General features: G+C 45.7%; 1 protein-coding gene across 3 annotated transcripts in view; it reads right to left on the reverse strand.

Moving 5' to 3' along the window:
• Positions 1–6,629: 6,629 nt before the first annotated feature.
• The window catches only part of acox3 (acyl-CoA oxidase 3, pristanoyl), a 19,803-nt gene continuing 1,432 nt past the window's right edge, over positions 6,630–25,000 (reverse strand). For 2 of the 3 annotated variants that reach the window (XM_076040424.1, XM_076040425.1), the window contains exons 2-19: positions 23,977–24,112; positions 20,234–20,331; positions 20,003–20,138; positions 19,196–19,270; positions 18,458–18,547; positions 17,663–17,806; positions 17,121–17,209; positions 16,704–16,800; positions 15,280–15,462; positions 14,578–14,700; positions 14,329–14,449; positions 13,651–13,773; positions 13,191–13,304; positions 11,962–12,077; positions 11,424–11,598; positions 11,267–11,334; positions 10,266–10,352; positions 6,630–6,990 (exon numbers count right to left, since the gene is read on the reverse strand). In XM_076040424.1, coding sequence (XP_075896539.1) covers positions 6,871–6,990; positions 10,266–10,352; positions 11,267–11,334; positions 11,424–11,598; positions 11,962–12,077; positions 13,191–13,304; positions 13,651–13,773; positions 14,329–14,449; positions 14,578–14,700; positions 15,280–15,462; positions 16,704–16,800; positions 17,121–17,209; positions 17,663–17,806; positions 18,458–18,547; positions 19,196–19,270; positions 20,003–20,138; positions 20,234–20,331; positions 23,977–24,096 — 2,079 coding nt within the window. In that variant the 5' untranslated portion in view covers positions 24,097–24,112 and the 3' untranslated portion in view covers positions 6,630–6,870. The remainder of the gene's footprint in view (positions 6,991–10,265; positions 10,353–11,266; positions 11,335–11,423; positions 11,599–11,961; positions 12,078–13,190; positions 13,305–13,650; positions 13,774–14,328; positions 14,450–14,577; positions 14,701–15,279; positions 15,463–16,703; positions 16,801–17,120; positions 17,210–17,662; positions 17,807–18,457; positions 18,548–19,195; positions 19,271–20,002; positions 20,139–20,233; positions 20,332–23,976; positions 24,113–25,000) is intronic. The other variant, XM_076040426.1, reaches the window with a different exon arrangement.

Raw genomic sequence — 25,000 nt, forward strand, 5'->3', positions numbered from 1 at the left:
GTTATTGTGATTCTCTATGCATTCTCGAGCCGTGGTGTCATATTGAGGATATTATGGGGTGTTCATTAATTCAGGGTGGACTGAGTATGACGTCACAACTCGTGTCGCACTCTCTCTTTTCCTGTCGAGCCCTTCCGTCATTTTGGTTTCCTTCCTCTCCCCAAAAAAGAGGCGGGATCAGAGGCGGCGACATCATCGTGAAACTGAACGGCCGGCCTCTGCTGACCACGGCCGACCTGCAGGAGGCGCTGCAGGAGGAGACGGCCCTCCTGCTGGAGGTCAGGAGGGACAACGACGACCTTCTCTTCAACATTGAGCCCGACGTCATCATGCAGTAGAAGCCCTGCTGCTGCTGCTGCTGCTGCTGCTGCTGCTGCTGTGGAGGAGGAGCAGGAGGAGGAGGGGGAGGAGCAATAGTCCAGCAGCGTCTGTAGAGAAATCACCAATAAAGTGCGAGAGTGCGCCGGTGATGCGAGACACACGACACTCCTGCCACTCCTGGCACTCCTGACAGGTTTGCAGCTGGTTGTTGTTTACTGCTTAACAAGTTGAGGAGGAGTCAGTGGGAAGCAGGAGGATTCAGCGGGACTCTGGAACACCGGCGCTCCTCCTCTCCACACAAAGTGTCGCCATTGTTCACTCCGAATGCTAACGCTACATCAGCATCGACCGGACTGAGAAGACAAAGCAGCCTCTGCAACTCTTCAATTTGATGTTTTTGACTGTAGACTTTTGTTTAAAAATGACAGCGATGAAATTAATTGGAACATTTGAAGGAATTTGTTTTGGAATATTTTGTCACGTTTTTCATATTCTTTAAAAAAAAAAAAAAAAAAAACTAAAGAAAAAAAAAAAAAAAAAAAAAGAACCACAGGCAAAATGTATTGTGTGTCTTTTCTACAAGCTGGGCTTTGTGTGTGTGTGTGTGTGTGTGTGCGTGTGTGCGTGTGTGCGTGCGTGCGCGTGTGTGTTGATACCAAAGTTCTGAAGTTACCTATGATGAAAATGGAAACATTGAAAACCTACATCAGTATTTGACTCAAATAAATCAGAGTGCTGTGGAACAAACTTTGGTCGCGACTTCATGGTGAGGAAAAAAAGTGAGACTCCACCAGAGGAATTTAGCTCAAGCGTGGGCAAACTACGGCCCGGCGGCCATATGCAGCCTGTTCAGCTTTTTAATCCGGCCCACCTTGAAGAACCTTGAAGAAATGATATTAACGAAACGATCTGCTGCTGCTGCTCCGCCCCCTCTGGCGCACTTTACAACCCATTGTGGCTCTACCAGCCAGAAATCTTGATCCCTGAGCTTGATGGTCCAGTGGCTATTCTAGGTGGTCCCAGATGATTCTGTGGTGGTTCTAGGCAGTTCAGCGTGGTTCTAGGTGATTCTAAGGGGCCCGGTTGGTTCTCTCTGATTGTATAAAGCGCTTTGAGACGCCTTTGGTTGTGATTTAGCGCTGTACAAATAAAAGTTTATTATTATTATTATTATTATAAGGGGTTCAATGTGGTTCTTATGGGGTTCATGGTTCTTTAAGGTGATTCTGTGGTGGTTCTCGGGGGTTCAAAGTGGTTCTAGGCAGTTATGTGGTGGTTCTAAGGGGTTCATGGTGCTTTTAGGTGGTTCTGTGGTTGTTCTAGGGGGTTCAAAGTGGTTCTAGGCAGTTATGTGGTGGTTCTAAGGGGTTCAAGGTGGTTCTTATGGGGTTCATGGTGCTTTTAGGTGGTTCTGTGGTTGTTCTAGGGGGTTCTAAGTGGTTCAGGGTGGTTCTTATGGGGTTCATGGTTCTTTAAGGTGATTCTGTGGTGGTTCTCGGGGGTTCTAAGGGGTTCAGGGGTGGTTCTAGTTGGTTCTAAGGGGTTCAGGGTGGTTCTTGGTAGCTACACCATTGCACTCTAACGTTCACACATTCCACTAGAGGCAACAAATTCAACTGAGAAATGTCTGTCAATTCTCAGCCAAGTTGACGGAACTTTTACAGTCGCGCCGTTTCATTTCCTTTTGAGCCTCTCCGTCATTTCTCTTCTTCACTTTCTCCCCCGTAAAAGAGGCGGCGTCATCATGGTGAAAGTGAACGGCCGGCCCCTGCTGACCACGGCCGACCTTTTCATTAGACACATCAACAATAACGCCTCGCTTGTTTTAACAGAAAACCACGTCAGAGTTTTTCACATGACGCACTTGCGTACTTCTTCACCCCACCAAATCTGGGTCACTGGCGGTGAATCATGGGAGGCTTTTCAACAGAGAAGCACTCAGACGACATTCAGCAGCAGCAGCAGCAGCAGCAGCAGCAGAGTGCAGACCTCTGCACGGTTCAGCCTGAAACATTCCTGAGCCGAAACTCTCTCTATCTCTGTCTCTGTCTCTCTCTCTCTCTCTCTCTCTCATCTCTGTCTCTCTCTCCATCTCTCTCTCTCTCTGTCTCTCTCTCATCTCTCTCTCTCCATCTTTGTCTCTCTCTCTCTCTCTCTATCTCTGTCTCTGTCTCTCTCTCTCTCTCCATCTCTGTCTCTCTCTCTCTCTCTCTCTCTCTCCATCTTTGTCTCTCTCTCTCTCTCTCTCTCTCTATCTCTGTCTCTCTCTCTCCATCTCTGTCTCTGTCTCTGTCTCTCTCTCTCTCTCTCTCTCTCTCTCTCCATCTCTGTCTCTGTCTCTCTCTCTCTCTCTCTCCATCTCGCTCTCGCTCTCTCTCATCTCTCTCTCTCTCCCTCTCTCTCTCTCTCTCCCTCTCTCTCTCTCATCTCTCTCTCTCTCTCTCCCTCTATCTCTCTCTCCCTCTCTCTCTCCCTCTCTCTCCATCTCTCTCTCTCCATCTCTCTCTCTCTCTCTCTCTCTCTCTCCCTCTCTCACTCTCTCTCTCTCTCTGCCGGGATAGAAAGAGAGGAAACACACAATGGAAAAACTCTTTGTGGGGTTGAGCAAAGAGTGCAACATCAGTCCTGATTTTTTCGTCTTCTTTTCTTTTCTTCTTTCTGGAGTTATTGAAAAACTAAATATAATATAGGTTTTATATTTAGTCATCTGATGCATTCAAGGGCCGAGCCTCCGCAAATGGCCAGACATGGATAAGTGAAAGCAGACACGTGTCATTCTAATGGCATTCTCGTGGTCGGCTGCGCAGAAAGTCGGAGGTGAACCTCAGCGACTCGTCGTCCCTTTCAATTGAATGGTTTGGAACGGTCCCGCAAAACGCTGCTTGCAGCTTTAATTTTATTTAGCTTTTTCTAAAATGTGAAATAATGAAAGTCTGTGCAATCAACTGACAAAAAGCACCTTGCAAACAAGTTTTGCACAATATATACACTTGCAACCATTGATAAATACTTAAATGAATACACAGTTAACAAAGGACTGATGAATTCATTAAGAACAGTGCACATGTGCGTTTTATCCTTTCAACAAATGTTTATGGCTGACCAACACTTCTACGCCTTATTCCAAAATTGATGGAATTCAGGGGGGGGGGGGGGGGGGTTCTCCTCATAATTCTACAAAGAACGGCGTAAAACACACAGTGTTGCACTTATATCGTCCGTATCGCAACACTACAACAAATGGATGGACTCTGGAAAGATGTGGAGCTGAGTGGGGGGGGGGGGGGGGAACGGTCCCAGACTGGGAGAGATGTGGTTGGAGCGGATGAGCCTCAGTGCGCCGCTGTCTGCTAGCACTTAGCACCTTTAGGAAGAAACCCGGCGGTCTTCAGCCATAGGGTGCAACATCAATCTGGGGACGAGTCTGCTATTAGTGTGCACCACTCACTGAGGGTTCGCGGTTTGCTGTGGAGGCCCCGCCCCCTTCCTGTTTCGGCCAAAGCTATGAAGAAACCAAACCAGCCATTACTCTCACTCTCTCTAGCTCAGCATGTGTGTGTGTGTGTGTGTGTGTGTGTGGATATACAGTACATATACATACACATATGTCCACATTACACGCATATATACATACATACATTATATATACATATATACACATGCATAGTTTGGACTCATACTTCTGATGTACTGGTTTTCCTTTAATTTTCATGACTATTGACACTGCTGGTTGTCACTCAAGGCCTCAGAAGTATGAATGAACACATATGGAATATGTATTAAAGAAAAAGGTGTGAAACAACTCAAACAAGTTTGATCTTTTAGATTATCTAGAATAGACACCCTTCATATAAAATATATATAACATCACACATTTAGGGATTCAACTTTTTTTTTCTTCTTTTGCCACATTAATCCAGAGATCTTTTTGATGTCTTCGGTGTGTATCTACAGTGAAAGCAGTCAAGATAGAGAAGAAACAAGGGTGTCCAAACTTTCTACTGGGAGTGTGTATACATACATATATACATATATAGTGTACATAGATCCATACATAGATAGATATAGATATGGAGATGAAGAAAACGTTCTATTTGTGTTTCCTCTCCGCCTCTCAGACAGCAGCCTCGTCCTTTCCATGAGAGAAGCTCTTCAAATTAGAGAGCACGTCACCCAGTTTGGGTCAGAAAGCGGGCGTTCCACCAGCTGGCGCAGCTTCAAAGCGGGTGGGAGAGCAGACGAGGTGGTGGCCGGTGGTGCTGGAGGAGGAGCTTTCCAGCGTGCCCCGCTGTCAGACTGCTGGGCTGTGGCTGGCAGCGAAGCGCAGTGGCCGGCGAGGCCGTGATAACAGGCTTCCAAAGCCACTGCAGCGCCGTCTGCCTGCGGCTGCTCGTCAGCGTCCGCATCAGCCGCAGCTGCAGTGGAAACACACACATCGGACCGGTCCAGAATATCCTGTGGTGTCTGACTCTCTCGTCCTCCACATGTCCTCAAATCAATGATCATGTTTCTAGATTTATGATGGAGAAACCGTTGGCTTCTCAGTGCTGTCATTTCATATCAAATGCTGATATACACATATATATATATATATATATATATATATATATATATATATAACTATATACATATATACATGTGTATATATATGTATATACGTGTATATATGTATGTATATATGTGCATATATGTATGTATATATGTGTATATATGTATATATGTATGTATATATGTGTGTATGTATATATACATATATATATATATATATATATATATTTTTTTAATGTATATATGTATATATATATATATATATGTATATATATATATATATTTTTTTATGTATATATGTATATATATATATATATATATATATATATATATATATATATATATATATATATATATATATGTATATATATTTTTTTTATGTATATATATACATAAAAAACATTCTAGACTTTCATTTTTCCTTCAGATGTGATTGTTGTTGTTCCCTCTCCTCCTGGAGATTCTGCAGAGCTCCTGTCTCTACCAGTTTTTCCAGTCGCACCATTTGGGGTAATTCTTCCCTTTCGGACAACTTTTTACTTCTACTCCCTACGTGCGTACACAAATATCTTCTCGTTTTGAAAAACACGGTTGTTACTTTTGTGTTGAAGAGATACAAAAATGTTTGGCAATCAAGGCAAGACCTTTGCGTTCTCCGGGTCGGCTGCTACTTGAGGTGCCGAGGTGGAGACTGAGACACAGTGGGGCGATCTGCTGAGCCCGGCCTCTTTAAACCCAGCTTGAAGACCTCACGGTTTTGCATTGCGCAGCACTTCTGAGTTTTTGCTTTGTTTGTAAAGCACTTTGGGTATGTTTTTGGCTTGTGTAAAGGGCTACAGAAATACATTTTGAATTGAATATGAAATACTGTTCACAGTCCTTTATTTCTAGTTGATGTTGCTCAAAGTGGAGCCACAGTATTTGAACCTTTGCACCTTTGTATCACTTTTCAGTGACGGTCAGCGGCAGCTGCTGTTTAGTGAGATTCTGCAGTGCTGCTTGCATGGATTTGAACACACACTATTGCACTTTAAACAGGTCTTTGTTAACATAACAACTACATTGACAGGAAACAGCAAAAAAACAAAAAAAACCAAACACCTTTGATGTGATTTCCAGACAAATGAGTTCAAGCGTTCACAGAATTCATGTCATCTTTCGTCCACGCGCACGTTTCAGCTTCTGCAAATATCATCCGACTGCAAAAGAAATAACATTTCAAACTTTCCAACTTGATTCCTCCTCTTGGAATTTCCTCTCATGGAGCCGCTTGGACTGTTTACCGTCTGCAGAACTCAGTCCCAGGCCCATCGCAGCCCAAAAAGGCAACTGTATTTGTACACGGCGGACTCTGTTTGCAGTGTTATCGGAGAGACGTGTTCACGTTAAGACTCAGGACTCCACTTGTTAGCGTAAATGCCAACTGTCACGACAGCACAGCAGCAACACGGCCTGTAATGAGGGGCTGGACTCACATTATTAAGCAGTATAGAAGAACTCACTCAACCTGGCCGGTGTGAATGGTGAATGCTTGTTGAGTCTCCACTGGGTGGTAGCATCTTGTTGAATAGCAATCATTTAACAAACTGAAATATGTTTTTTTTTTGTTTTGTTTTGTTTTTTTACATTGTCAAACCATTTGTGAAAGAAGATGGGGGAAGGTTTACAATGTAACCCCTTTCTTCTGGCACTGTTGGCACAAAAACTGCTGTTACAATCAGTATTCAAATGTTTTATATTTTTTACATTATGATCCCCCCCCCCCCAACTTCCTCCAGAATGTTTAAGCGTACAGGAAGAAAGACGATTACGATCCTCTGAGAGACAGCAGTCAGTCGCACTGTCAAGTTTCCTTTGGCAGGAAAACAGAGTTGATTCACACACACAAAAAGAAAGCGCTTGAATCTCTCCAAGGCACGATGCATCTCCAGCGGCCGGAGCCTGGGGACAAGAGGACGGACTGGGACTGGGACTGGGAGTGACGCCGGGTCCTGGCTTTGGTTAGAGCTTCGGACGCAGAGCGCCCACTACTGGCTTGTCTGAACAGAACTCCTTCCACCAGCCTGGTCGCTCCATCACCTGGTGGCCCTGCATCACCGTGGACCACAGGTTCTTGTAAAGCTGCGCCACAAAAACAGAAAGAGAAAAGCGTGATTGGTAAGAAAAAAAAAAAAAAAAAAGAAGAAGCAGCTCGCTGGCGCCAACTGTTGGTTGGGAAAAAGTCTGCTTCAAGTCATTTCAAAGCCATCGCTTTCCAACTTCCAGCCACTTCCAGCAAAACCCGGCGTTCCTCCAGCAGTCACGTGTCACTGGACTGGGCGTTGCTCGACTTTGCAGGAAGAGTGCGTGGTGAGAACACACAAACTCTCTGAAAAGTGACTCTTTATGATGTCACAAAGGGTGCTGATCTCTGAGATGAGTAACAACGACGACGACAACGACGACAGATGTTTGTTCCAGCATTCACAAAGTAAGTAAAGTAACTAAGTGACAAAGTCACTGAGCAGCAGCTTTAGCCGGAAGCTATTAGCATGCTGGCGCCACTTAATATCAGTCCTGCTGCGGGGGGAGGATTCACAGGTAGGATGCTAGCATTAGCGTAGCACTTGAGCTGAACCGCTCAGACTCTGGGGTTGGAGCCAGAAGGCAACAGAAGTGCGTTGATGTCGACCGACCAATCAGAGTCAATCGTCAATCGGGAGGTCGTCTGGGTCCCGACGGCTCAGCAGCAGCACGTTCGGCTCAGCACATTAGCATTAGCACTCGTAATAAGTGAAAGACCAGTCAGAGGAGGGCAGAACAAGCAACTCATGGACCAGCCAGTGAGGAGACCAAAGCACTTGTACAGCGTTTCTCAACTGGTGGGTTGTGGCTCAAAAGTGGGCCGTGGAGCTGTTTTGATCAGGTCGTGGCCTCGTGGGCAGTTTCCACCCCCCTTTGTCAAATCTTACAACCCACTGTGGCCCCACCAGCCCAGAAGGTTTGTCCAGCCCTGGTCTAGACCCCCCCCCCCCCACCACACCCCCCTCCTCAGGACTTTGACCGACTGAGGCAGAGCAGCTGTGAGGACGTTGGCTCAGGACAACACGGAGGAGTGCGAGGTGTTGACGTGTGAGTGCAGCGGCGTGGAGGAGGAGAGTGAGTCAGTGTGAGGCCGGGCTGACGGGAAGGGAGGGAGGGAGGTGAGTGAGGGGGGGGGGGGCGAGAGCACCGGGTTGAAAACCAGGACACAGTCCTGGGAGAGGCGGAGCCTCCTGGGGCTGCAAATTCTTTCACTATGCAAATTCCCCCAATGAAGGCACTCTTATTGTCACTCTTATTGTTAACTGCTACAAAAGCAGCGTCCATCGTCCATGTACGTTTTTTTTTACCGATATAAAAATTATCTGACGGCATGAAGTCAGAAATAGTTTGGCTATCGGTTAAAAATGAAGTTTTCAGCAATTTTTTTTTGTCAACAACGGTCAACAACCAATGACCGTCGCATGTGTGTGTGTGTGTCTGTGTGTGTGTGTGTGTGTGTGTGTGTTCCTGGAAGAAGGAGGCGGGACGGCTGCCAACGCTGGGAGCTCTGCTTCCAGTCATGACAGCAAAGCTGACTGAGCTTCTTTGTCACATCTCAGTGTAAGCAAGGAAGATTTAACACAAACAAAACACAAAAGCCGCAGTGCGTTCACCATAAGTCAGTCACCGTGGTGTGTGTTGTTTGGTCTGTGCAGTCACTATCGTGGCCCTTATTGAATTATTGAGTGCTTTACACTCATCCGCTGAGTATTTGTTTGCTGGAGTCTCACCAGCAACATTTATTTCTCCCTGACCCAATCAAAACAGCTCTCTGACCCACTTCTGGGTCACGAGCCGCCAGTTGAGAAACGCTGAGCTAAACAATATGATATTTCTAATCACCATATAAAATGACTACCGCAACCTCGAAGGTTCGCTGCTGCTTGCGCTGGTTTATCAACGTTAGGCTGTTCACACTGCTACTGTGCCTTTAAGAGGGTCCAGGAGGAGGTCCCAGCGATGACATCACACTGGCTTCACATTCCAGGTTTGCTGTGCATGTGGACAAGAGTTGTTGTTGTTGTTTTTGAGTTACAACCAGAGTGAAAAGCCCCTCGTGGCCACTAGGGGCTTTTCACTTTGTTGGTGTTTCTAGGGAGATTTGGAGCCATTGTTGGTTGAACTTTGAGTGTAGTGACACTATGAACATGTGAAAACAGTCCGATTGGCCAGGTGGGGGGGGGGGATCAAAGGTCAGAGTGTAGGAAACGTCACTCGTGAAGCGTTGAAGGCCTGGGTTTTTTTGTCCCATGTCTCTACGACCTTCCTAGTGAGAGCGAGTTTGTTTTTTTTTTACTGCTAGGTGGCGCTCTGGAGCAGCTAGAAGTTTTCATCTCTTCATCAGATGTCAATTTCTTTTGCAGCCTTGACATGTGTGCAAACATTTGGTGAAGATCGGAGCGTCTTCAGGAGGCCGAACTGGGGTTGAAAGCGGCATAAGGAGAAGAATAACAGCAGCGCAGAAGAAGGAGAAGAAACATTTCAAGTCTTCACCGCGGTGATGTCTGAGTTCATTTGTTTCTTGATTTTATGAAGAAAAGTTGTTGTTTTTTTTTTTTTAAATGGTTCAAAATTGCGGGCAAAGCAGCAAAATGTTAAAATTCTTAAAAAGGTCTCTTTGCTCAAAAGCAATGTTGCTGTTCTGATTATGTAGAAGCCAACTTCAAAGATCCTGGGCATTTCTTCTGCGTTGTTGTTACTTTTCTCTGATGTATATACAGTCTCGTGTCTCAATTCAGGGTCTGCATCCTTGGAAGGAAGCGTCCTCCAAACCCCGCCTCCCCGGTAACCACCCGGGACGGTCTAGCCTTGGGCGTATTTCCTGGTTGCGTCACCACCGTTCCCCTCCTGCTGGCCAACCCCGGAAGTGACGTTTTCACAGCATCAAGCTAACCATTGGTTCGCCATCTAACGATGGCGTTGGATGTTCAAATCAGTAAAAACCCTGCGTTAAAAACTGAATATTTGATGTGAAACTTCAATACTTAAATTTATACGTGGTGTCTTTGCCAGTAGGTGGCGCTAATTTCAGCCGACTTCCCAGGATCCCAGGATGCTTTGCAGCAGCACGCAAAGCTTCCTGGGATACAGAAGGACGTGAAGGATAGTAGCAGTGTAGCCTTGGTGCTAACAGTAGGGAGCATTTTCAAGGGCGCATTTTCGGACTTTTGGGAATTGGGAGGAGCCTTCGCGCAGTGCTATGACGCAACTTCCTTTCAAATGCAGCCTTGGAAGGATGCAGAGCCTGAATTGGGACACGGCCTTGGTCTCGGTCGGTGCCGTCCAAAAAAATCCCTCAAAACAGACACGACACATCGAGACTGGAGCCGTACCTGGCCGTCAGCGTTGCCAATAGGTGAGTTGAGGATGAAGTCAGTGGGTGCGAGAACATCCACCAGGGCCACTGCATCGTCCTTCAGCTGGAGGAGAAAGACAGCAGGTCAAGGCAACAACTCGGTTTCTGCACACTCACTCTGTGCGCTCAGCGTGGGCGCTGAGTTGGTCGTAGCTTCATTTGCAATTAGCAACACGTTTTCTACAAAACCCGTGATGGATCGTTTCCTCACCAAACACTCCATCCATCTGCTGCTGCTCCGCTACCCCCCTCTGGCACACTGTAGAACCCACTGCGGCCCCACCAGTCTAAAGGTTGACCCACTTACAAGCACATGATTTGTGAACACAAAGACAAGATCATCTTCCACGCCTCTACTTGTTCTACCTTCAACTTCTCACAAGTAACATTTTTAAATGTTGCTTCTCGTCCCTCTGTAAGCTACGGAAGCGCATTGCTGCCACCCTAGAAAAAAAAAAAAAAAAAAACGGGGCTCACTATCACGTAGAAACGTGAAACTATCACGTTATAACGGTAAAAACGTTCACGTTATCACGTGAAAATTATCACGTAAAAAAGGTGAAAATTATCGCGTAAAAACGTGAAACTATCACGTTATAACGTGAAAACGTTCACATTATAACGTGAAAATTATCACGTAAATTCACGTAAAAACGTGAAACTATCACGTTATAACGTGAAAACGTTCACATTATAACGTGAAAATGATCACGTAAATTCACGTAAAAACGTGAAACTATCACGTTATAACGTCAAAACGTGAAACTATCACTTTATAACGTGAAAATGTTCACATTATAACGTGACAATTATCACATAAAAACGTAATAATTTTCACGTTATAACGTGATACTGAGCCCTGTTTTCTTTTCTCGGGTGGCAGCAATACGCTTCCGTAGTAAGCTGCAGAAAATCAAAGGATTATTTATTTGTGTATTTATTGATGCATTTGTTTATTTGACCCTCTGTTCAACCCACCTGTGCACACAGGGTGAGGATGGCCTGCTGCATCAGCTCTGCAGGCTTGTCTCCACTCACATAGTTCCCTGCACAGGTGGAAATAAATCAAACATGAACCGCAACACACTTCCACAGTTGTGTGACAACCAGGGTGTGTGTGTGTGTGTGGCGGTACCTTGGTAGAGCGCCGCCATGTGGCTGCTGAGGCACCACAGGCCGTACAGGGTGCAGAGCTTGCGGAGGACGGCTGCCAGGCCAGCCGGGGTGTCCTGGTCCCGGGTCAGGTCCTGGAACCTCTGCAGGCAGTGGCACTCAATGTAGGCCAAGGCCAGGGAGCGGCAGTAGTACACCTGCACACACACACACACACACACACACACACACACACACACACACACACACACCTATTATTTACACTCTAAACCAAGGTGTGAAAGAAATCAAACATTAAATTAAACTCTAAACATTTTTAAATGATACAGAAATATTTGACTTGAACTGCTCCTGCTTCATAACGCAGCATAACGGGGGGGGGGGGTCACAATCAGCAGAGGAGAATCTGTAGCCATGCTGACCTCAGTGAACACACCACTGATACACTTCAGGATTGTTGTGTGTTGTTTTCAGTGCTGCAGCTCGAGCTGTGTTTCCATGGGAGTCCTTCGCTCTCCAGGAAGGCTCGCCGAGCTCCGCACTCCGCTGGCTGCTCTTACCTGGCTGTTGTTTCGAGCGTCAAAGTCGTCCAGTCCGGCGGCCCTCTGCTCTTCCAGCCTCCTCTGGCTCTTCTCCAGCAGGAAGCAAACCAGCCACTGGTAGGCCGCCACCGGCACTGCACACAGGGGACAGGAGTTCAACATGTTGGTGACTTCCTCTTATTGCATACTCAGGAAACCGAGGAGGTGAACGGGACACACCTTCCTCCCTCACAACGCATCAAATACACAATCCAACAAGTCCAAAAGACTCTCTGGGACAAGTTATTATATAGTCATATATAATTATGATACATTAAAGGTCCAGTGTGTAGTATTTGGCTTGATTTAGGATTTTGAGACTGGTAAAAGCTTAATATACTGCTCATAAATACATTAATAAAGGTGGATACTCGCAGCTCAATAAAAGTTCATTGTTATCCTACCTTTAAAATGTATATACATACACATATATACACTGTCTGTGTGTATAAATTGTTTGTATATATGTGAGAATAACAATCTCCATACATCCATAAGGGTCTTGCTGCCAGTCAGCTGCCATCTTGCACCACTGTATTTCTAAGGAAGCCTGGTGTGGACAATCCAGCTGCCTGACAGCACAGTGTTTGGGAATTGAGGGTGAACGCTGGCGTCATCAAGTAAACCAACCAAGAAGAAGAAGAAGAAGGTGGACGAGATATCCAGGTTTGGGTGCGCAGGGCCACCGTAGTTCACTGGCAAGCCGTCATCCCCTGATAGATTGTTTCCTCCTATGAGGTGGCTCACATAACACTCCATCCATCTGCTGCTGCTCCGCTACCCCCCCTCTGGCACACTGCTACTACTACTACTACTACTAACTACTACTAACTACTATAGTGGCTAAAGAAGTGACATTTTTACGTCATCCAACCAAAGAACTTTTGCTTGGTCTCATGATGTTGTTATTTCATGCAGTGGTCAGTGTGCAGATCACAACTTGTCCACCAGAGTGCTTTGCAGTTGTTGGGTTGTGTATTTGATGGATGTTTTGAGGGAGTGAGAGCTGAACCATTGACCTCCAGCCCGCCCACCCGCCCCTGGATCTCAAAGCAACAGGCACTGGCAATAGAAGCAATAAACTCTCCCCGGACATAACGGCCAACTCGCGAACCCTGAAATTATTTCCATGATTTCATCACAGAAGAATGACAGGCTGAAATCTGAAGAGTCTGAAAAAAACAAAAACATTCCTGCCGAGTGATTACCTGCAGGGTCCATACACTGCTCCAGGGTTGTAGGTGTGAACTTGGTCCTCAGGATCTGGTTCATATTATCCAGGAAGTCCACAGAGTGAAGAGGCGACTCAATCTTCACGCCATCTGTGAAAAGAAAGCTGAGAAGCTCAAGCTCAAGATCCTGCGAGCGCTCTGCGGCTTAAGGCCAACGTTTGGTGTTCAGAGTTTTCTAACGCCTGTAATAACTGAAGCAGGAAGGACAAAATAGAAGATCAACAGCGAGGGAGCCCCCAGTCATGGCTGAACATTTCCTTTCACATGGCATCATACGCACAAAGGCACTTATTCAACATCCGAGATGTTAAAATAGAAGACATATAACAACTGAACGACAGAAAACCTTTATTTTGGCGGGGAGGGGAAGAAAACTCAACAGACTGAAATGTAAAACAGTTAAAATCCCCACAATGCATTTGGGTTTGGCACTGACCTTGCCTCTTGGCCTGGAGGAAACCCAGCAGGTAGTTGCTGGTTTGTTGCAGCAAGACGTTGTTGTCTCCCTCGTAGGTGCAGTTTGGATCGTTGTCGCTGCGGAGGTCACCCAGACGGTTCACTGACACAACAGGGCAGAGTGCAAAGTGTCAGTGTGGAGAAGGACACACGCTGAAGACCACTGCCTCCGTCCCGACTCCCCCTGCAGGTGGGAGGACTGGAGCCATTTACACTTGTGTGAAATAAGAGTCAAGTGTGATTTCCTTGAAAGTTTGTTTTGAAGGCTGTCATAAATATTGTGTTGCCTTTGTTTGATTTGAGTCTAGCGTTGTGTTGTGTTTGGATGTATATTTGTAAACCAGCGGTTTCTCAACTGGTGGAGTCTCAGGACTCACATTTTTTTCCCTCATCATCAAGTTGCAAACCCTCTTTATTCCACAAAAATAAAAGCACGAGCCCACTTTCTATCATGTCTAGTAGAGTGGGGCCCAGCAGTTGAGAAAAAAATGAAAGTAAAATCTTGTAAAAACAAAAACAAACAAACAAAAAGTAAAAACTAAAGACAGATTGAATTCCTACTTCAATTCGTAATGTGATAAACATGTCTGTATATATGTGCCTTGTGTTTACAGAAGTGCTCAGCACTGCAGTGTTATTCTGGGATGGAGGCTCTTACTGGCCATGTACCCGTGACCCCCGCAGGCCTCCCGACACTCCTGGATTCCTCGCTGGGCCGTCCAGGAGCTCAGGGGTTTGCTGGTGCAGCTGAGGGCGTGCATCTCTCTGCCCAACTCCGACTGACGTAAACAACAACAACAACAACAACAACAACAACAACAACAAATGTCAGACAATGCAGTGCCAAACATGTATATCATGTATATGCATATATTAATATGGAGCCGTGCAAACCGGCTCTACGGACCTGTCTCTCACTCTTGTCCTTCATCATCAGGCCAATCTGGAACTGCACAAAGTCCATGAAGAGAGACTTGGAGAAGTGTTCGAAGGCGTAGGCTGCTGCCAGGTAGGGGATCAGGCGCCATTGCTGAGGCGGCAGACAGGAGAAGCACAATGAGTTGGAACATCTCTGCATCTTCTCACCTTCTTCACACTATGACTGCTTCAGGATGCTTCTCAAAATATGGGATGTTTACATCCTTGCATACGTGTGTGTGTGTGTGTGTGTGTATACATACATATGAATACATATATACAAGTATATATACATATATATATATATGTATATATATATATATATGTATATATATATATATATATACATATATATATATACATATACATATATATATATGTGTATGTATATACATATATATATACATACATATATATACATATATATATATATACATATATATTTACATACATATATTGTATATGTATATATATGTATATATATATATATGTATATATATATATATGCACATATATGTATATATATATACATATATGTATATATGTATATATATATATATTTTTTATTATTTTTTTTTTGCTGCTTCTTTACGAGCTCGCAATCCAAGCCGTCACCCAGTCAAAACAGCTCGCCGACCCACTTTTTGGGGTGGCGAACCACCAGTTGAGAAACGCTGCCCTAAAAACCGACCTGCAACTGGTATTCCAAAACTGGAACCTCCTCCATGTCTTTGGGGCCAAACTGCCTCCTGGTGGCTGAGAAGCGAATGGCCACGGTCAGAGCCAGCTTCAAGTTGACCAGAGCGATCCTGGTGATGGACACCCGGCCTCCCGACAGGGCGCCCAGGGACGCACCCAGGCGCTTGTTGGGGTCCTAGAGGCCCAGGAGGAGGGAGAGAGAGACTTCAGCTACTACTGAGACCACTCTCGACCTTCAGCAGCTGCTGCAGTTATTACTTCAGCTCAGACGTGGGCAAACTACGACCCGGGGGCCGTATGAGGTCCATTAAGATTTTAAAACTGGTCTACCTTGAAGACACTTGAAGAGATTCAGTCAGTCAGGTATAAAATAGCTGTATTTCATCCATGTCAATAAAGAGCTGAACACCCTGGTTCTGGTGGTTCTGGATGGTTCTGGATGGTTCTAAGAGCTGAACACCCTGGTGGGGCTTCAAAGACACTGACTTGGTTGCAACTCTGCTTTGCTTCATTTCCAACTGACATTCCAGCAGCATGTTTTCTCCATAATATCCCCTGATAGATTGTTTCCTCCTATGAGGTGGCTCACCAGAACACTCCATCCATCTGCCCCCCCCCCCCCCCCGGCTCTGGCACACTGTAGAAGCCACTCTGGCCCCAGCAGTCACACAGTTTGCCTGATTCAGCTCTTGCTGCTTGGTTATTTTTTTTTTTTAGAATTTGAATGCTGCTTCCCTGAGGTGAACCAACGGTTGGTGAATGCATCTTCAACCACAGTTATTGTCTCTCTGGTTAACCAGGAACTACACAACAGTCTGGAAATGAAAATCCCACAAGAACTTTAGCAGACTAAGAAAAAGTCGATCCGTCCTGGTGCCTTCAAGGACGCCAGCTGATTAAATTATAAGGATAAATAGATTTTCTAAAATGTTCAGATATTAGAGACTATATCATTTATTATATAGATTATATTATAGTATTTGTATATTATATTGCGTAGTCCATTGTATGTTGCATATTTTTTTTTTTTTTTTTAATCAGCCTCATGTCTCCATGAGAAATACAGGTGGGTTCGGGGGTCCACTAGGACCAACCTAATGGAGCCCCTGAAAGCCCGAAGGTCTCATATTTTTTTCAAAAAAAAAAAAAAAAAAAAACATATCAATGTTGTCACTGATGGTCACTAAAGTGTCTTTAAGATCCTGTCTGACATCATTTTCTTTAAAATATTACCAACAATTTCTTTGGCCAATTGGAAAAGAAAAAACCTGAATGGAAGTCGTACACTGAAGCGAGCGCTACAGTAAGGGGTTTATTTACAGTTGTTAAATCCCAAGCAACCAATCAGGAATGGTGGAGAAGAGTTTCACTCATCATTGGAAAGAACCTCTAGAACCCCACGAGAACCCCACTAACCTTGAACGGGGTGACGTAGAGTCCATCAGCTGTGATGTCTCCAGTCTTGTTGAGCAGGTTGTCCCGAGGGATGCGGACATTATGAAACATGGCAAACCTGATGATGGGAAGACACAATGGGAGTTTGTCATACTGTGTCAAACATCGTCTCAGTGAGACTTCCAACCGTTCCAGAGAAACGCACTTATGATATACTGCCATCGTGTGGCTGAAGATCTGCATTGACAGTAGTTTGAACTTTGGACAGATTCAGATCCAGTATGAAATGTGATTTCTGTCGGGGTGTAAAACCAAACAATGCTAAAAAAAATAAATAAATAAATAAATAAAATAAAATAAAATAAAATATAGAAACTTTAAGATATTTATTCAATTTATTGAAGATATTTACTTGGATAAACTTTGATTGATACTCACCCATTATCGAGTCCATTAAGACCCAGCTTTTTACCCATGTCGCCAACAAGCACACCAGGAAGAGCCAGCAGGGTCTTTGGATCTCTCAACTGCATTAAAACACACAGGTATGTGAGATATGGATGTCAATTTAACTGCACTTGAAGATTACAAATCACCCGTTTACTCTAAAAGTCAGCTTGAAAACCACTCGAACTGAATGTGAATCTTCACTGCTGTCAGTTGGACTTTAAGAGCTCAGCTTTTATGGCCGGAGCGAAAGATTTACCTCGGAGAATTCAATTCAATTCAATCTATATGTAGATAACTGTAAATTATGTAGATAACTGTAAATAACGTGTAGATATCTTCTTTTCCTTCTTATTCTTTAAATATTTCATTTTAACTGGCTGGTGGGAATGGAACCAGCGGTGACTCAGCAGGATTGTGTGTCTTCACCAGCGTGTGGTGTAACGTCTGATAAAAGCAGGACTAGACAGCTCAGCCGACTGTGTCCCTGAAGGACCAAAGGTCAGGGTCAAAGGTCAGGGTCAGGGTCTCACCGGCACGACGAAGGAGTGCAGGCCGTGGCACACCTGGTCAGGTGTGTAGAGCTGGGCGTAGACCACCGCGTGGGTGGCCGTCTTGCCCATGTTGCCCACCCAGAACTTGGCGGCCTCGAAGTCGGGAGAGTTGAGGACAAACTCCTGCAGAGATTGGAGAGGGAGGTCAGAGTAAACAGAGAGGGAGGTCAGTCAGAGTAAACAGAGAGGGAGGTCAGAGTTCATATCGGCCACCGCTGTTCTTTCTTTCAGTTTTTTGAGCTTTGCTACGTGCACTTTACATTTCATAAAGGTGCAATTGAATACTTTTTTAGTTAACTTGTAAAATAATCCAATTTGTAAAAACATGTATTGTAAAATGATATCTTGTTTTGCCTCTGACTCTAGAAGTGTTTTATTTTATTTCTTTCATTTAATTGATTTCCTTTTAATTGATATATTTTTTCTTCTTTTACACTGTATTGCTGCTGTAATTATGCAAATTTCCCCAATGTGGGATTAATGTAGGCGTTCTACTCCATTTCAATCTAATCTATTCTATTGGATGAGGAAGTACTACATTTTTAACCTATTGGATGGACAGACAGACAGACAGACAGACATTTTATTGTCTGTTTTTCAGCAAAAAAAAAAAAACAGCTTTAAGAATTAAAAATTTAAAAATACACTCAAACACATTCAAACAGATAGAAGAGTGCAGATTTTTTTTTTTTTTCGCTGTTCGAGCTTTAAAATGTCCTTAAGTTTTAAATTGAATATGTGGTGAAGAAGTCAGCGGAGAAGGTTGATTGTCACCTGGGTGGAGGGCTCGTACACCGCCGTGGTCCTCATGGCTCTGGTGTTGCTGCCGTGGCTCAGCTCAGTCAGAGCAAAGCATCCGTAGATCTTCAACAAGGAAATGTGAATGAGCGGAGGCTTTATTGTCACACGTGTGAGTCAAAAAAGGAATAATGTGAAATAATATTCACATTAAATATGTTTGGACTGGAGCTGAAGAGGCGTTTTGCTTGTTGAACCCTAGAACCCTCGTCCACTCAGTAATCATTCAGTATTCAAAATATCCTATTATTAAATAGTGGCTATTTAATAATTGGATATTATTACATATCCAACCAGTTTATCATGCAGAGCTGCTTCACTGGATCCCACTCATCCATCTTCTGAGACCTGCTGAACCTGCAGTGCAGACTGGGGGAGGGGTCTGCAGTCTCTCACTGCTAGCTTGGGGGCAACACGCACCGGCTGCACCAGTAGTTCATCATACATAGGCCAACAAAGATTGCACACACACACACACACACACACACACACACACACACACACACACACACACACACACACACACACACACACACACACACACACACACACACAGCAAACAACTGTTTGCACTCGCTCTCAGAAAAAAAGGGAGTTGCTAATTAGCATTAATAAGCATTAGGGAGATGGACGGTGAACTCTGTTAGAGGAGGCACTTGAATTTTGAATTGGAGCGCAGTTATTCAAGTTAGAATTGCTTATATGAATATTTACCATCATGTTGTCGCTGTTTTCCACAAAGTGTCTGTGTCTGGTGGATCCCGCGTTGGCAATGGTGGCACCAAACATCTGCAAGACAAGAGATTTTTCAAAAGTCTTTCCGTGGGTTCAGGGAACACGAGTGTTTAGAAGCAGTATCCAAGTTCAGCCATACTAGAAAAAAAAACAAAACAGTATTACACTGCAACGTGAAAGTTTCCCATTCTAGGTGATAATTTTCACGTTATAATGTGAAACTATCACAAAATAATATGCTAGTCTCACATAATAAGGTGAGAATTATCGCAAAACAACGTGAACATTTTCCGAAATATTGTGATAGTTTCACGTTATAACGTGAAAATGATGGCAAGATAACGTGAAATTTTCTATGAACTATTGTGATAATTCTCACCTTATAATGTGAAACTATCACAAAATAATATGCTAGTCTCACATTATAAGGTGGAAATGATCACAATAGTTCATCGTTGTCTTGTCACAATTTTCACGTAAAAAACGTGAAACTAGTACGTTATTTTGTGAAACTACCATGTTATATAGTGATAATTTTCACATTATAACGTAAAACTTTTCCCTAGTTACAATGTGTGTACATATATATATATATATATCAAAATATCTTGTTTTTTCTTTCTTTCTCTATAAACATTTTATTTTAATTTCTTCATTTCTTAATTATCATAACGTTCCTTCTTTTGCACTACAGTTTATTGCAGTAGTTATGCAAATTTCCCCAACGAGGGATTAATCAGGGCGTTCTATTCCAGTCTGCAATTCTATTATTTTCATCTCACTCACCCCTTTGGTGAGGAAGAACTTATTAGCCAGCGCCCAGTCATACATGCCCAGACAGTCGGTGAGGATCAGGGTCTTGAAGGGGTCGGACATGATGTCTTCCTTGGTCAGGAAGTCGTAGCGGAAGAGCTGCTTCACCCTGTGGTGGTGGCAGTGGTGCGGTGAGGAGATGAGGAGATGACTGACGGCTATGAGAGTTTGCACCTCCTCTTCTGTCTGTCTGTCTGTCTGTACCTGAGAAAGGTGAGTTCTCTCATCTTCTCCATGGGGAGGTCTTCACCGGGCTGGCGAGCAAACACCGGGTCGTTCTCCATTGTCTCGAAGACACGTTTCTGCAAGAAAGAAATGAATGAAAAGAGCTCATTTAGTGACTAGAAAACTTCAAATGTGGCCCACTAGGGCAAAAAGCTGGCCACTGCAGAGCGTGAACTTCTCCTGGAGATCAATAAAGTATCCATCACATCCACAGGTTCAACTTCACTCCTTTGGAAGAAGAAGCTGCGACGTCACCGTCATTCATCGTCATTGTCAAAGTGATTTTGAGGTTTCAGTTTGAGATTGGAGTTGAGGAAGGTAGTTTAGAAGGTCTCACCTCCTAAACTACTTTCCAAGATATATAAAATCCTTACAAACACAGATCGCACTATTTCTATCCCCATTGCTAAGAGGGAAAGAGACCTGTCTCTCCAGCCCCACTCTAATTTCTGGAGAACAATCTGCCTGAACACCTTTTCACTGATAAAACAACCTAATCTACAATTAATACATTTTAAAGTACTCCACAGGATCCACTACACTGGACAGCGGATGTTTCAGATGGGCATGACCGCCACTCAAACCTGCTCACACTGCACAGTTAATGTTCCAGATAATTACCTACACGCTGTATGGCATTGCCCACCAGTAAATAAATTCTGGCACATAGTATGCAATGATCTATCAGCACAGGTCGGTTACACCATCACAGCCACTCCTTCTTTTTGTCTCTTAGGAGACCTTAGTGATATCACCTCAGATAAGGCAGAATCTCGCATGCTGATCACCTCCTTATCTATCGCTAAGAAAACAATCCTCATAAACTGGAAAACAAAGCAACACCTGCACATTGCACAATATAGGAACTTACTGTTAGACCACACCTCCTTGGTAGGAGTGTCTGCTTCATCCTATAACTAAGCAATAAACAATCAATAGCTGAGGCTGCTGGTTGATGTGGGCGGCCGTGGTCGTGCTGCCGCGGGCTGGGTGCGGTCTGGGGGGGGGGTGCTGGGCGTGGGGTGCTCGGCTGCCTTGCGGGTTGGTGGGGGGTCGGGGGTTGGGTGCCCCGGCGGGGGATGTCTTCCACGCGGGGGGCTGGGCCTGGTGGTTGGGGGGGGGGGGGTGCCACGGGGTGGGGGGCAGCGGCTGGGGTGGGTGGGCGGCGGTCCCTGGCTCTGGGCCGGGGGCCCTCCTGTTGGTGGGGGGACTGGTCCGTCCCTGTGTCTGGGAACTGGCGCTGGATCGTACACGGTGGGGTCACATGCCTGGGGTGGGGCTGCGCGGCCGGCGGCTACCGCTCCTGTGTGCCCGGGTGGCGCCTTCTGCCCCACCTTCGCCCTCCGTCTCCCTGGTCGCTGCCGCTGCCCCGGGGCCCTCGGGCGGTGGGGGGTGGCCCCCCTTTGGCTCCTGGATCCCTGTGGTGTCCCCGGCCCCGATGTCGCTGAGGGGGCGTCCTAACCGGGAGTCCCCCCTGGTCACATAATGGGTGTATTTATTTATTTATTTTATTTTATTTTATTTTATTTTATTTTATTTTATTTTATTTTATTTTATTTTTATTTTTATTTTTATTTATTTATTTATATATTTATTTTTCCTTCTGTTTTGGGGGCCTTCTGGCCGGGCACCGCGGGGGACTCGATATGGGCAGCGACCGGGTCCCTGGTGGGCCTCCCCCCGGTGCGGTCTCCTCGCCCTTGCATGGGGCACCGACTGCACCCTCGTTGGCGAGGACCTGGCCCCCACGCAGCCAACGACCCACTGACATTATCACTAGGGCTTTGGATGAGGGTCTCCATCGGCCGGCCACCGCTCCATCCGAGACCCTCTCCAATTTTAATAACATTATAGACACTTAGGGCCTGGGGGGGGGGTTCGTGCACTGCGGCCGCCGCCCTGCTCAGCAGCAGTGTGGTTGCCCCAGGGCCTTACCACCCCTCCATTTTAAACGCACTATAGTCCAACACACCAGCAAGTGCACATATACACACACTGACACTCCTACACACAGTGGGGTCGGCCTGCTAGTGGGGGCTGGACCCGACATCTTTCCCACCCTGGATGGGCCCTGTGCAGTCCGGTGCCCCCGAGGTGCGAGACCGGCTGGGCTTATGGGGACCTTGCCACTTGTGGCGGGGTCCCCCTTCCCCCAATCCCGGGACCGGGCCGCTGCCCGGGTGGTCCCCTTGCGCCGCTCGGGGGCGGGTGGGCGGCGACGACCTGAGACACGGGGGTCTGACAATGGTGGGCGGGGGCCCACGGATTGAGTATTTAATTTTATCTTTTTTTAATTATTTATCTTCTTCTTTTACAGGACACAGGGGGAACCAGGGGGGACTCTCGCTCGGGGGCCCGCTTTGCCGGCGTTGGGGGCGGGGGTACGGCTGTGGCCCCGGGGGCCGGGGGGGGGCTGTCCCCTGGTGCCGGGGGGTCCCGGGGCGGTGGGGGTGGCTGGGGGGTGTGGGGGGTGGAGGGGGCCGGTTGATGCGCCATACTGGGTCCGTAGGGGGGGGGCCTCTGGGTGCCCGGGCCTGCCCTGGGTACCGATCCTCCCGGTGGGTGAAGGGGCTGGGTCCTGTCATGGGGATGAGTCTGGTCTCGCTTGCCCTGGGGGGCCCCCGTCCGGGGGCCGGGCTCTGCTGCCTGTCCGCCCTGGGTTGTGTCCCTTCTCCTTGGGGTATCTGCCTCCCTGTCATCCTGCCCTGGCTCCTCGTGGGGCGGGTGCCCTCCGGCCCGGGGGCCTGCTGCTCCGGGCCTCTTCCTGGCCGGCTTTGCGGCGGGTATGCCGTGTCCGGGGCCCCCCCCCCCGGCTCGTCGCTGGCGTGGGGTGGTTGCGGCCTCGGAGACCGCACTAATTGGCAGCCTACTTCCAGTGACGTACTTAAACACACCCACCCCCACATTCAGGTACACACACCACCACATCCATACACACACCACCACATCCATACACACACACACACACACACACACACACACACACACACACACACACACACACGTATACACAGATGCAAACATGCACATACACACAAGTATACACACACACCCGCACACACGCACACACACACACAAATATTCACAAGCGCGGGTACACTGTTGTACACTATTGCATAGCTTATTGTCTTATTGATCCATGAGTAGATTATTATCATCGTTATTATTACTATCAACATTATTATTATTATTATTATTATTATTATTATTATTACTATTACTATTATTATTATTACTATTAACGTTGCTATTATTATCATCGCTATTATTATTAACATCACTGAATGAACTCGCATGTATGTTTGTATGGGTATATATGCACTATCTGACAATTAGCTATGCATATTTACGATCTGTTTTGTTCTCTTTTAACACAATTGTATATTGTTGCCAGTTGCCTCCTCTACTCCTCTCTCTATCCCTCTCATCATCTCATCATCCCCCCCCCCACCCCCCCACCCCCACCCCCCCCACTCATTTCCCCTCTCTACTCACCTCCCTATCTATCCCCCTCAGTCCGGTCATGGCCACCAAGAACATTATAATAAAACCACTGAAGAGGTAGCTCCTGAAACCACCCACGTGGCTCACACTCTCAAGATCTACCTCTGAGAATAAAATCTGTCAGCCATCATAGACATTCAGAGACACTTCTGCTTGTCATTATGGCCGGACCGGACAAGGGAAAAAAAAAAAAAAAAAAGGAGTTGAGGAAGGTTCACCTTCAGCGCACAGATTTCTTCTCCCTCCAGGAAGAGCACCATGTCCTTCCAATTGAAGGAGGCCTTCTTCCTGTAGACATCCAGTGGACCAGGAGGCAGATCTTCAATTGCATGGGCCATTTTCTTTGTCTTAGACCTGAAGCAGGAGAACAATCATTTCATGAGAACATTTCAATAGCAAAAATGTGAAGGAAAAAAAAAAATGCTTATTTTATAGAGGAATCGACCCCGTCTGATGTTGTACTGAAGTTTTCTTTGTGTGAAGGATTGAATGGTTCGTGTTCCAGGTCCTGAGAGGATTTCAAACCTAGCGGTGCACTGTGAACAATTATGAGAAAAAATACTTTCTTTTTTTTTTTATTTAAAAGAACTGAAAAAATGCTGGGAAATGCAATGTTTACCAACTGCTCCCGGTTGTTAATCTATTTGTTTTCTCCTTTATTCTACTGAGCAGTGCGGAGCTGGAGGGCAGAACCTCACAGTGGCAGTTCCAGTTTCTCAGGGGGGTTTTCAGCACCACCTGCTTCACTGCTGATCACCTTCAACTGTCCTTGCCAATTTATCTTTTGCCGCCATGTATACGATGGACCACTTTTTGGGGTAGGTCAAATTCTAATACAGTGTGCTGTACATCACATGTATTGAATCACAGTTTTTTTCCCCAAGGGAGCGAATGTGTCTTCAATTCTTTGGTTTGTGTTTGTGGCGTCAGACACAAAACTAACAGCAACCTGCTGCAAAGTGATTGACTTGTTTCTGATTGAACTTTGACCCCAGGAGGGGCAAAAAATCTAAATAAAATATGAAATGAAACCCATTTCTTTGTCATCTGCGAATTGATTTTAAGTCATGGGGAAATAAATGGACTCAAATCAGGTCTCAAATTTGTAGTGGGGGGAAAAAAATCATTCTTTCGCCACACCCAATACCAAGTTATACATGTGTATTATTCATGCGTAAATGGACGATCGTGACTGAAAATTGGCGTCCTGCAGGAGCCGTGCTGTGGATACAGGCAAAGAGA

This window comes from Nelusetta ayraudi, unplaced genomic scaffold, assembly GCF_046127955.1.
Source record: "Nelusetta ayraudi isolate G7.1 ecotype Tasmania unplaced genomic scaffold, CSIRO-AGI_Nayr_v1 ptg000061l, whole genome shotgun sequence".
NCBI classification, from domain to species: Eukaryota; Metazoa; Chordata; class Actinopteri; order Tetraodontiformes; family Monacanthidae; genus Nelusetta; species Nelusetta ayraudi.